Source organism: Coregonus lavaretus (genome assembly GCF_964263955.1).
Source record: "Coregonus lavaretus genome assembly, contig: HAP1_SCAFFOLD_650, whole genome shotgun sequence".
In the NCBI taxonomy this organism is placed as follows: Eukaryota; Metazoa; Chordata; class Actinopteri; order Salmoniformes; family Salmonidae; genus Coregonus; species Coregonus lavaretus.
The window spans coordinates 120,001-133,034 of NW_028164660.1; the positions used below are offsets into that span (position 1 = coordinate 120,001).

The 13,034-nt window shown below is 45.6% G+C and overlaps 1 protein-coding gene across 1 annotated transcript in view; it reads right to left on the reverse strand.

Annotated features, from left to right (window-relative positions):
- Positions 1 to 12,804, reverse strand: part of LOC311116801 (calcium/calmodulin-dependent protein kinase kinase 1-like) — a gene marked incomplete at its 3' end in the record, with an annotated part of 86,912 nt that extends 74,108 nt beyond the window's left edge. Inside the window, exon 1 of the mRNA XM_084191839.1 lies at positions 12,451 to 12,804. Coding sequence (XP_084047965.1) covers positions 12,451 to 12,789 — 339 coding nt within the window. The 5' untranslated portion in view covers positions 12,790 to 12,804. The remainder of the gene's footprint in view (positions 1 to 12,450) is intronic.
- Positions 12,805 to 13,034: the final 230 nt, after the last annotated feature.

The window sequence follows — 13,034 nt, forward strand, 5'->3', positions numbered from 1 at the left end:
ATTTACCACCACAAACCGATGCTGGCACTAAGACTGCACTCAATTAGCTGTATACGACCATAAGCAAACAGGAAAACGTCATCCAGAGGCGGCGCTCCTAGTGGTCGGGGACTTTAATGCAGGGAAACTTAAATACGCTCTACCTAATTTCTACCAGCATGTTAAATGTGCAACCAGAGGGAAAAAAAACTCTAGACCACCTTTACTCCACACACAGAGACGCATACAAAGCTCTCCCTCGCCCTCCATTTGGGAAATCTGACCATAACTCTATCCTCCTGATTCCTGCTTACAAGCAAAAACTAAAGCAGGAAGCACCAGTGGCTCGTCAATAAAGAAGTGGTCAGATGAAGCAGATGCGAACCATCAAACAGGCAAAGCGTCAATACAGGACTAAGATTGAATCGTACAACACCGGCTCTGACGCTCGTCGGATGTGGCAGGGCGTGCAAATGATTACAGACTACAAAGGGAAGCACAGCCGCGAGCTGCCCAGTGACATGAGCCTACCAGACGAGCTAAATTACTTCTATGCTCGCTTCGAGGCAAGCAATACTGAAGCATGCATGAGAGCATCAGCTGTTCCAGATGACTGTGTGATCACGCTCTCCGTAGCCGATGTCAGCAAGACCTTTAAACAGGCCTTGGTTTCTCAAATGACTGCCTCGCCTAGTTCACCAACTACTTCTCAGATAGAGTTCAATGTGTCAAATCGGAGGGCCTGTTGTCTGGACCTATGGCAGTCTCTATGGGGGTGCCACAGGGTTCAATTCTTGGGCCGACTCTTTTCTCCGTGTATATCAATGATGTCGCTCTTGCTGCTGGTGACTCTCAGATCCACCTCTACGCAGACGACACCATTTTGTATACATCTGGCCCTTCATTGGACACTGTGTTAACAAACCGCCAAACGAGCTTCAATGCCATACAACACTCCTCCAGTAGCCTCCAACTGCTCTTAAACACTAGTAAAACTAAATGCATGCTGGCACCCGCCCACCCGACTAGAATCACTACTCTCGACGGGTCTGACCTAGAATATGTGGACAACTACAAATACCTAGGTGTCTGGTTAGACTGTAAACTCTCCTTCCAGACTCACATTAAGAAACTCCAATCCAAAGTTAAATCTAGAATCGGCTTCCTATTTTGCAACAAAGCCTCCTTCACTCATGCTGCCAAACATGCCCTCGTAAAACTGACTATCCTACCGATCCTTGACTTCGCCGATGTCATTTATAAAATAGCCTCCAACACTCTACTCAGCAAATTGGATGTTGTCTATCACAGTGCCATCCGTTTTGTCACCAAAGCCCCATATACTACCCACCACTGTGACCTATACGCTCTTGTTGGCTGGCCCTCACTACATATTCGTCGCCAAACCCACTGGCTCCAGGCCATCTATAAATCACTGCTAGGCAAATCCCTGCCTTATCTTAGCTCATTGGTCACCATAGCAACACCCACCCGTAGTATGCCCTCCAGCAGGTATATCTCACTGGTCATCCCCAAAGCCAACACCTCATTTGGCCCCCATTCCTTCCCGTTATCTGCTGCCAATGACTGGAACGAATTGCAAAAATCTCTGAAGCTGGAGACTCTTATCTCCCTCACTAACTTTAAGCCTCAGTTGTCAGAGCACCTTACCGATCACTGCACCTGTACACAGCCCATCTGAAATTAGCCCACCCAACTACCTCATCCCCATATTGTTATTTATTTTACTCATTTGCACCCCAGTATCTCTATTTGCACATCATCTCTTGCACATCTATCATTCCAGTGTTAATACTAATTGTAATTATTTTGCACTATAGCCTATTTATTGCCTTACCTCCATAACTTGCTACATTTGCACACACTGTATATATATTTTCTGTTGTATTTTTGACTTTATGTTTTGTTTTACCCCATATGTAACTCTGTGTTGTTGTTTTTATCGCACTGCTTTGCTTTATCTTGGCCAGGTCGCAGTTGTAAATGAGAACTTGTTCTCAACTGGCTTACCTGGTTAAATAAAGGTGAAAAAATAAATACAAAATAAATAAAAAGGTCAACATTCACAAGGCCGCAGGGCCAGACGGATTGTGTACTCCGAGCATGCGCTGACCAACTGGCAAGTGTCTTCACTGACATTTTCAACCTGTCCCTGACTGAGTCTGTAATACCAACATGTTTCAAGCAGACCACCATAGTCCCTGTGCCCAAGAACACTAAGGTAACATGCCTAAATGAATTCTGACCCGTAGCACTTACGTCTGTAGCCATGAAGTGCTTTGAAAGGCTGGTCATGGCTCACATCAACACCATTATCCCAGAAACCATAGACCCACTCCAATTTGCATACTTCCCCAACAGATGATGCAATCTCTATTGTACTCCACACTGCCCTTTCCCACCTGGACAAAAGGAACACCTACGTGAGAATGCTATTCATTGACTACAGCTCAGCGTTCAACACCATAGTGCCGTCAAAGCTCATTACTAAGCTAAGGACCCTGGGACTAAACACCTCCCTCTGCAACTGGATCCTGGACTTCCTGACGGGCCGCCCCCAGGTGGTAAGGGTAGGTAACAACACATCTGCCATGCTGATCCTCAACATGGGGGCCCCTCAGGGGTGCGTGCTCAGTCCCCTCCTGTACTCCCTGTTCACCCATGACTGCATGGCCAGGCACAACTCCAACATCATAATTAAGTTTGCTGATGACACAACAGTGGTAGGCCTGATCACCGACAATGATGAGACAGCCTATAGGGAGGAGGCAGAGACCTGGCCGTGTGGTGCAAGGATAACAACCTCCCCCTCAATGTGATCAAGACAAATGAGATGATTGTGGACTACAGGAAAAATAAGAGGACCGAGCATGCCCTCATTCTCATCGACGGGGCTGTAGTGGAGCAGGTTGAGAGTTTCAAGTTCCTTGGTGTCCACATCACCAACAAACTTTCATGGTCCAAACACACCAAGACAGTCGTGAAGAGGGCACGACAAAGCCTATTCTCCCTCAGGAGACTGAAAAGATTTGGCATGGGTCCTCAGATCCTCAAAACGGTATACAGCTGCACCATCGAGGGCATCCTGACTGGTTGCATAACTGCCTGGTATGGCAACTACTCGGCCTCCGACCGCAAGGCACTACAGAGGGTAGTGCGTACGGCCCAGTACATCACTGGGGCCAAGCTTCCTGCCATCCAGGACCTCTATACCAAGTGGTGTCAGAGGAAGGCCCTAAAAATTGTCAAAGACTCCAGCCACCCTAGTCATAGACTGTTCTCTCTGCTATCACATGGCAAGCGGTACCGGAGCACCAAGTCTAGGTCCAAAAGGCTTCTTAACAGCTTCTAACCCCAAGCCATAAGACTCCTGAACAGCTAATCAAATGGCTACCCGGACTAGCCCACTATTCGGCGCATGTGACAATTTTTATTTGATTTGATTTAAATTGTTAAATTGACACAATAAATGTTAGCAAAGTTGTCAGCTAGAGATGACGTGCAGGAGCTTGCAGGGATTTGTAGTTTTGCATGATGTCTACTTTGATGCTAATTAACATTTTAGAATCTGAGAGTAAATAGAGACAGAAATATTGATAAAAGTCACCTTGTCCGAGAAAGATTTACATGGTTATCAAAACGCCACACCAGGGTAAGCCTACACAAAACACAGTCCTTATTTTAAGTGTTTCTAAAATCCCCTATGGGAAAAATGAATGGTGGAAAAACGATTTCCCTGTTTGACCGCTAGGTTTTATGGGTATTATGACACCTCCAGTGTGGGGTTCTATAGGGTCAAGACCCAACAGTACATCAACAACATAAGAGGAGAGAGAGCATGAGTGAAGGAGAGAGAGAGAGAGGGAGAGAGAGAGAGAGAGAGAGCGCAGAGAGAGAAAGAGAGATGGACAGACAGAGGAAAATGTAAATAATGAGAAAGGTGTAGATTTAAACTGGGTGCTGTTGCTCTGTCGGGTCGATCGATAGAGAGAGAGAAAGAGAGAGAGAGAGAACATTGAGTGATTGAGTGGAGTTCCCTCATTACGGTGAGAAAGCTGTGGCTTAGGCTTGGAACTGGTGCTCTGCACTGCTCTGCACTGAAGCTGTGAGCATGTTTACAGACTGACTGGGGCTGAAACTAAGCCCTGGATACAGTCAATCAATGAATCAAATGTATTTTATAAAGCCCCTTTTACATTACCAGTTGTCACAAAGTGCTTAACAGATACCCAGCCTAAACCCCAAAAGAGAGCAAGCAATGCAGAGGCAGAAGAGCACAGTGGCTAGAAAAAACTCCCTAGAAGGCAGGAACCTAGGAAGAAACCTAGAGAGGAGCCAACTACTGTACACAACAGGCCACAGACACACAGGGAGAGAGGGGAGTGTTCTACTGTATAACGGGGGAGGTAGTGTAGCACAGTACAGAGGGTGAGGGGAGTGTAGAACTGTACAGTAGAGTGCCACTGCATAGGGAGAGCCAGAGAGGGTGTGAGTCGAGGGTAGTCCTACAAGAGGTATGAAGACACAAACACACAGTGAGACACAGAGTGTAAGGGATGCTACTGTATATGGAGTGAGACGCAGGAGGTGAGAGTGCGTGAGTGTGAGCGAGAGAGAGAGTGACAGAGAGGGAGAGATAAAGACAAGAAAAACCGGACACTGTTGTTATTCCATTGTGCCAGGTCCAGCGATTGTTGGCACAGTGAGCTCTGCACTGCTGTAAATACTGTATCTGAGCTGGGCCATGCTGAAGGCCTTAAATCATCACACAAACGCACGCACGCACGCGTGCAAATGCACACACACACACACACACACACACAATGACTCAAGACATCTCAATAAATCACCCAGGTCTTCATAAATCACAATGTCTTACTCCATCACCTCTTCATCACCAGAGTGGCCCTGTCCCCTCCCTACATTCTTACAAAAAAGGGTTCCAAAAGGGTTCTTGGCGGAGGGATAGGGTTCTACCAATAACCGTTTTGAGCTGAAGAACCCTTTTTGGAAGACAACGGTTCTTTGTAAGGCAAAGGGTTCTACCTAGAACCTTTAACTTGCTAATAAATGTTTTTTGGAAGAAAGTGTTATTTGAGGATACTTCGGAAGGCAAGAAGGGTTTTTTGGAAGACAAGTAGGGTTTTATATCATATATTTCCAGCATGCTCTATTGCAGGGTGATTTTCAGAATTGTTAGTTTTAATGTGTTTTTGCATGTACATTGATTGGTTGATTAATTAATTTGATGCTACACAAACATAAATAACAAAAATATATATATTATTGCACCCATTACTGAGATAGTTGTTCCAGTTTAGATCATTGAGGTTGTCTCAGTATTCAATCTTCTGAATGCAGGTTGTGGGTGATAAAAAGTCCACTTATATCCTAACTCTGGCTGGATTCCAATAGGAATTACACACCACTTTGCAAGCCAGCATAATGTGACTTGCAGGCCTGACGTGGCCTGTAAACCAGGGGTTTCCTAACACCACTGCGTAAGGGTATAACTAGACCCTCAACGAAAGGCCTTATGATATACACTCAGTGGCCAGTTTATTAGGTACACCACCCCGTTCACGAAAATGGTAAACTCCTACAGACAGTGAGTCATGTGGCCATGGCTTGATATACAAAGCAGGCAGACAGGCATCGAGGCATTTAGTTAGTGTTCGATTGAACGTTAGAATGGGAAGAACGACTGACCTAAGCGACATTGAGTTTTGTATGATCGTCGGTGCCAGGTGCGCCAATTCAAGTATCTCAGAAACAGTCGGCCTCCTGGGCTTTTCATGCACGACAGTGTCTAGGGTTTACCGAGAATGGTGCAACAAACAAAAAACATCCATTCAGTGGCAGTCCAGTCGGCGAAAACTGCTTGTTAATGAGAGGTCGAAGGATAATGGCAAGAATCGTGCAAGCTAACAGGCGAGCCACAAACAGGCAAATAACGGCGCAGTACAACAGTGGTGTGCAGAACGCCATCTCGGAACGCACAACTTGTCGGTTCTTGTCACGGATGGGCTATTGCAGCAATGACCCAGAAAGCCATTCCTCCCTCCCTCCCTCCCTCCCTCCCTCCCTCCCTTCCTCCCTTTGGCAACCTAACCGTCTCTTTCTTTTCCTTAGTTTACATAGCATGGAGGTGGAGAAGAGTATAAACTACACCTCCATTTTGGTTCTGTCCCTCACCTCGAAGTGGCCCTGTAGGAGAGAGTGATCAATAGTTTCTTCCAACCCCTCAGTGAGCGCAGAGACACACACACCCGAGTGCACTGCTGGAGACTGGTGGCCTGCTGAGATAGACATTAGTCAACCCTGACTGAGTATCGGGTGACGAGCCAATTAATAGAGGAGGGAGATTTATTGGTGCGACAACGCTACGCTAGAAAAAAGCTCATGCTTTTTCTGCGAAGTGGGAAGGCAATGCTGTAACTGTGGTTGGGAAGTAAGGAGAGAGTGTGGGGAGAGAGAGAGACAAGAGACGAGAGAGAGAGAGAGAGAGAGAGAGAGAGAGAGAGAGAGAGAGAGAGAGAGAGAGAGAAAAGGGAGAGATTCTACAGGAACATAAAAAATTTGACAAAGGATGTGTAATGCTATTGTGGATGTGGTTGTAATCATGTTTCTGTGTGCTGTGTTTTGTCGATACTGTTGAAGTATCTCTGCATTGTTTGTTTCAGGTGTTTCTCTACAGATTACTGTGCTTAATCCTCGGTTTAAAAACAAGAGACTGAAATTAAAGCCACATAAATTATACTCATGGTGGAGAGAGAGAGAGAGAGGGGGGGGGGGGGGGGGAGTAGCAGGGTGAAAAATAGAGCAAGAAGGTACGGAAGGAGAAAGAAAGAGAGAGGCGAAGCATAATGACTGAGAGAGAAAGAGACAGACAGAGACTGAAAGAAACATTGAAAAATACTCCACCACTTAATAATAGAGGAAAACCATGTTCTCTCCATGCCATTATACTGTAGGTCAGGGGTAGCAACTAGACTCAGCCGCGGGCCGATTGTTGTCGGAGCGGATGGTCGGGGGGCCGGAACATAATTATAATAATTTGTACACTGCAAATTGAAATTTGAAAATAACAATAATTTCATAGCTTGATTACATTGAGACATGATCACATACACTCAGTGTATGTCTCTTCTTTTATTTGTGGGAATAATTGGTGAACACATATTTTTGTTTTTTTCTTTACCCCAATTTCGTGATATCCAATTGGTAGTTACAGTCTTGTCCCATCGCTGCAACTCCCGTACAAACTCGGGACACGCGAAGGTCGAGAGCAATGCGTCCTCTGAAACACGAACCCGCAATGCTTTTTGACACACTGCTCGCTTAACCAGGAAGCAAGCCGCACCAATGTGTCGGAGGAAACACCGTACAGTCAGCGTGCATGCACCCGGCCCTCCACAAGGAGTCGCTAGAGCGCGATGGGACAAGGACATACCAGCTGGCCAAACGCTGGGCCAATTGCCGCTTCTTGGGTCTCCCGGTCGTGGCCGGCTGCGACACAGCCTGGGATCTAACCCGGGTCTGTAGTGACGCCTCTAGCACTGCGATGCAGTGCCTCAGACCGCTGCGCCACTCGGGAGGCACGGTGAACACATTTATTGCTGAATTCCTGGTGATTTTTGTATTTTTTTGCCAAAAACAATCACTCGCGGGACGGTTTGCGGTTTGGTAAAAAAATACTAAAATCAGCAGGAATTCAGCAGAAAACTTGTTTCGTTTAGGAAATCTGTTCACCAAGTATTCCCACAAATGGATGTCCACCTGTTGCCAACCCCTGCCGTAGGTCATCCATTGTGAGTGAGGTCAGAAGCATTTCCTGGTTCCCTGTCAATCAGCACCGCTACAGCCTGAATGATGCTAATCTCTGCATACCTCCACAGAATGCACAGCATGAACAACCTGGATGCATCCCAAATGGCACCCTATTCCCCATAAGGCTCTGGTCAAAAGGAGTGCACTATACAGGGAATAGGGTGCCATTTGGAATGCGCCCTAAGCCTGGATTCTGCTAACCTCTGTGTGTCCCAAATTACACCCTACTCCCTATACAGTGCACTACTTTTGACCAGAATCCTATGGGTCCCGGTCAAAAGTAGGGCTCTAGGGAATAAGGTGCCATTTGAGACACAGTCCATGTCATTGACAAACTGACAGCCAGAGCTAGACAGAACCCTTAAACTACTCATTCCCACATTTGTATTTCTGAACATTCTCCATGTGTCAGTCAGAGTAGCTTGCACGTCATAGCGAAGTAGGACACACTCATCTCCCTACCTGACAGTTATACTACCTGAACTGAATAGAAAAAGAGGAAAACCAACCTTTCATAAAAAAGATGTACAACACATTTGGTATAATGGTTGTGATATAACAGATCGTTTTTTCAACACAAAAATAAGTACACAAGGGTTGTGCAGACAAAACCTTTATCACAAAAACATACGTTGTTTCCCAACGATTGTGACAGTCGTTTTACATCAGTTGCGCAACCTGATTGTGTACAGGGCCTTAAATGTTAGAAATAGTCTATATACTACACGGTTTATTCCCTTCCCATTCCAGTAAACCAACTCCTGAGCCTCTCTATACAGAGAACATCATGTCACTGTGAGTGTTTATCAGGGGGCAGGTATACAGGAGGATGTGTCACACACAAGGTAAAGCGACTAACAGTCATGATCCCTTCTCCTGCTCTCTCTGTCCGCCCCTAGGATGTCATTATCAGCACGCACGCACAAACCACACACACACACACACACACACACACACACACACACACACCACACACCCCCCACACACACACCACACACCCCACACACACACACCACACACCACACACCCCACACACCACACACACACACACACACACACACACACAGGTACACCCGACTCTCTCAAACACACACGGGTGACTTGATTGTACCTACATGTAAGTGAGTGAATCAGGTAACTGCTGAGCTCACCGATGTGACCAATCAACCACATGTTCTTTATGTAATTACCCTAGTTCTAAAAGAACACTTAACCATGATGTGAAGACTGATGTACATTTACATTTACATCATTTAGCAGACGCTCTTATCCAGAGCGACTTACAAATTTGTACTCTGACATTCACTAATTCTCCAAAGATACATTTTAATGGGAAAAATGACAGAAAGTCTGAATTGAATGCATGAAAAATATATATCTACCAGTAATACACAATTCCCCACAGTATTGCAATTGGATCCACTTGGGTATTAACTATTAGGTATATGACTTGGATTCCAGTTATTGAGGAGAGTATAGTCGAATATTAACTGAAGTAGTGAAGATTAAGTGAAGTTAGTCTTGGTCTGCATCCAAAATGGCACCATATTCCCTATTACTAACACACTAAAATGACATGCACAGCACAATTATTTAAACTGACACACAGAGAGCAAAACCTCTTCTCAAGTCTCCAAAAGTCTAAACACATTTTCTGCTTTACACACATTTTGCAATTCAAAATGGCACTTTTTAAATGCACTGCACACGGTTCTCTGCATAAGACACAACAATCTGACATAAAGTCACATGTTTGCCATTTCAAAACACTGCCATTCAAAATGACACTACATGAGCTAATTGGCCAATACATGTGCCACCTGGCCAAACACCTCAATGGTTAATTGTTACCACTTCAATCAGAAAGTAAGCACTATGAAAAGACCACAGGTGAGCACCTTTTGTTTTACAACAACAATGGAAGACTTTGCAGAGAGAGGAAGAGGAAGAGGAAGAGGGAGGGGGAGGGGGAGAATGAGAGGGGGAGGAAGAGTGAGAGGTAGGGGTAGAGCTAGTAGAGGAGTTCATGGCCAAAGAAGACAACAACTTTCAAATGAAATCAGAGCAACCTTAGATGATCATGTCATCAACCATGGGCTGACAATGCGAGAGGCTGGACAGAGAGTGCAGCCCAACTTGAGCCGTTTTACTGTCGCCTGTGTCATCTGGACATTTAGACTGGAGTACAGGTATGTAACCAAAATGTATTTCACACTATGTAGTACATCCCATGTCATAGTGTATCAGTTGGGTGACACCTGTTTACTTCATGAATGGCTGATGTCTACATGTTTCCTGTACAATTTACTCTACTGTGGGGGAAATATCTTTAGGCTGCATTGTCCAAGCCCTATATTTTAGTTTTTTTGTTTTTCTAAAGGACTGAGAGACGCAACCATGGTGGAGGAAGGGGCCAAATGTTCACCGGGGTACAGGAAGCTGCCATTGTAAACTTGGTTTTGGAAAATAATGAAATCAGATTACGAGAACTTCAAAGCCACATCATCCAAGACAACACCATATTCAACAACATTCAACGAGTCAGTCTGTCCACATTGGCTCGCATTCTCAAGCGAAACCAAATCAGAATGAAACAACTTTATAAGGCGCCGTTTGAGAGAAACTCTCAAAGAAACAAAGAGGTCAGACGAGCATATGTGGATGTAAGTACAATATTGACTGCAGTACACTACACGCAACATTGTTTCCTAGTGTACTGGATAACACCATATTGACTGCTTTTGTTCTTTGTTTTCAGGGAGTACTGGAAATGGATGCTCATGCAATCCCACATGAGTTCATCTTTATAGACCTAGCAAAGACCAGAAGAAGGGGGAGAAACGTCATTGGCCACAGAGCCATTATAGATGTTCCTGGCCAACGTGGTGGGAACATCACAATGTACGCTGCCATCTCCAATACGCATGGTGTCCTCCACCGTCATGCCAACCTTGAACCATACAACCCATATTCTCACATTTCTGGACAGACTCCACACCATTCTCACACCACCAGAGCGTATGAATGATGCAGACCATCAAAGAACCCGGTACGTTGTAGTATGGGACAACGTGAGCTTTCATCATGCAGCCCCAGTCCAAAACTGGTTTGCTGACCACCCACCATTTCTCGTGCAATACCTCCCACCATACTCACCATTTCTGAACCCCACAGAAGAGTTATTTTCGGCATGGCGGTGGAAGGTATACGACTGGCAGCCCTTTGTGCGCATGCTTCTTGTGCAGGCTATGGAAGAGGCATGTGATGAGATTGATGTGGGTGCGATTCAGGGATGGATAAGGCACTCAAGGCGCTTCTTCCCTCGATTTCTGGCAAGGGAAGATATTGCCTGTGATGTGGACGAGGCGTTGTGGCCAGACCCAGCTGTGCGGCAAGATCCTGCCTAATTATTTTTCTTGCCTCTTTTTTTTGTTTCTATATATTTTTTCTGCACATTTTCTTTTTCAGTTTACTGTTTTTTGTGAGCATATTTTTGTTCAGTCCAATGTAAATATATCTGCTGTGCATATGTTGCACTGACTTGTTTGGTGAAAAATAGAAATATTTCTGTGCATGTGAACAATCTGAAGAATTTTCTACAAATTGAACTATTTTAGTATTATGGCAAAGCATACTAGAGATGAGAGTGCTTTTCATTATGCCCAACAGTGTGTAGTTGGTTAGACAAAAATCTGGTAATATGAATGAAGTGTGTGCCATTTCGTGCAAACTTTTGATTTTGATAATGCTATATGTAGTTTTGGTTGCAGTGCTTCATTTTGCAGGATATATGAGGTATTTTGCAGTTTGGGTGTGTGGTTTTGTGAATTGTGTTAAGTATTTTGATAAAACCAGCCTAGTTTGCAAAATTGTGTTTTAGCAATTGGGATAAACTGTAAGGGGACTACTTTTGACAAGGGCTCTAGGAAATAGGGTGCCATTTCGTATGCACTCTTGGAGATGGACTATTTTCTAGTGCTCTCTCAGATGAGACCAGATGGTAATCCAGCTAGAGGCAGAATATTCAAGATGTAGATTACAGCTTTCATGTCAAATCCCACAACTGTCACCGAGCATAGCAGTGATTCACTCAGAGCACACACGTAGGCTACACGCACCGAACACACACAGACACACACACAAATGCTGTTAAGACTTAAGCTCTCAGAGAGAGAAATCTCCTGACCTGACCCCTCTGTCTGACTGACCGCTCAGTGGCACATCACACACAGGACATTCCCTTTCTATCTAATACAGAAACAGATTGCATTACAAAGCACGAGTCACAATTGCACGACGGACCATACAATCCTACTCATTCAATGACAGAGACCCCTGGTCACAACACACACAGCTAAAACACTCATGCCAACCATGACTGCAAGGTCCTCAACATTTTGTATTTTATTCATCCTTTATTTAAACCCAGATTAACCCGAACCTCTTGATATTCTGCCAGATGCTCTACCACTTAACTATGCCTCCAAACCCCATTATAAACCTAATGGTTAGCCCTCTCAATTCAACTCAATTTATTCCAGAGAAGCAATATTAATATTTATTGGATTGAATTGAATTTCTCTCTCTCTCCCGGTGTAGGTGCAGAGTCAGTTCCCTCACCTCGGCGTCTGAGATGGAGACCCGTTTGGACTCCACGGTGGGTCTGCGTACCACACGGGGGGAGACGTGAGCCCCCCCTGACCTCCCAGACGGGTACGTCCCCCGCTCCTGTAGCGACAGCTTCCTCCCTGAGAGGTGTGGCCGCGGAGGAGGGCCACTCTTAGCTCCGCCCTGCTGAGCCCCATTCCTCATGCTATTGGCCGGTGAGCCGCCCGTCTCGGCGGTCGTCACAGTCACGGTGGCCATCATGGCGGTGAGATCACTGTGGTCAGGGGTCATTGGGTCGGGGTCAGGGCTGATGTCGTCCCTTCTGCAGCCCGGGTCGGTACTCATCGCCATCACTGGATGCAGGGATGGGGGTAGCGCAGGACGAAGAGGAGGACGGGAGGAGGGAGGCGGGATGGACCCACCAGCATCAATGTGGTGTGGGCCTGGTCCAGCCTGGGGGAGCACGCACTGGGGTCTCACTGGAGCTGCAGGGAACCGAGAGAGGCGAGAGGTATGAGTTCATTTAGAAGAGAAAATGATTGAGAGAATTGATATTTCCATTTCACATTTCTTTATCCGAGAAGTCCCATTGAGGT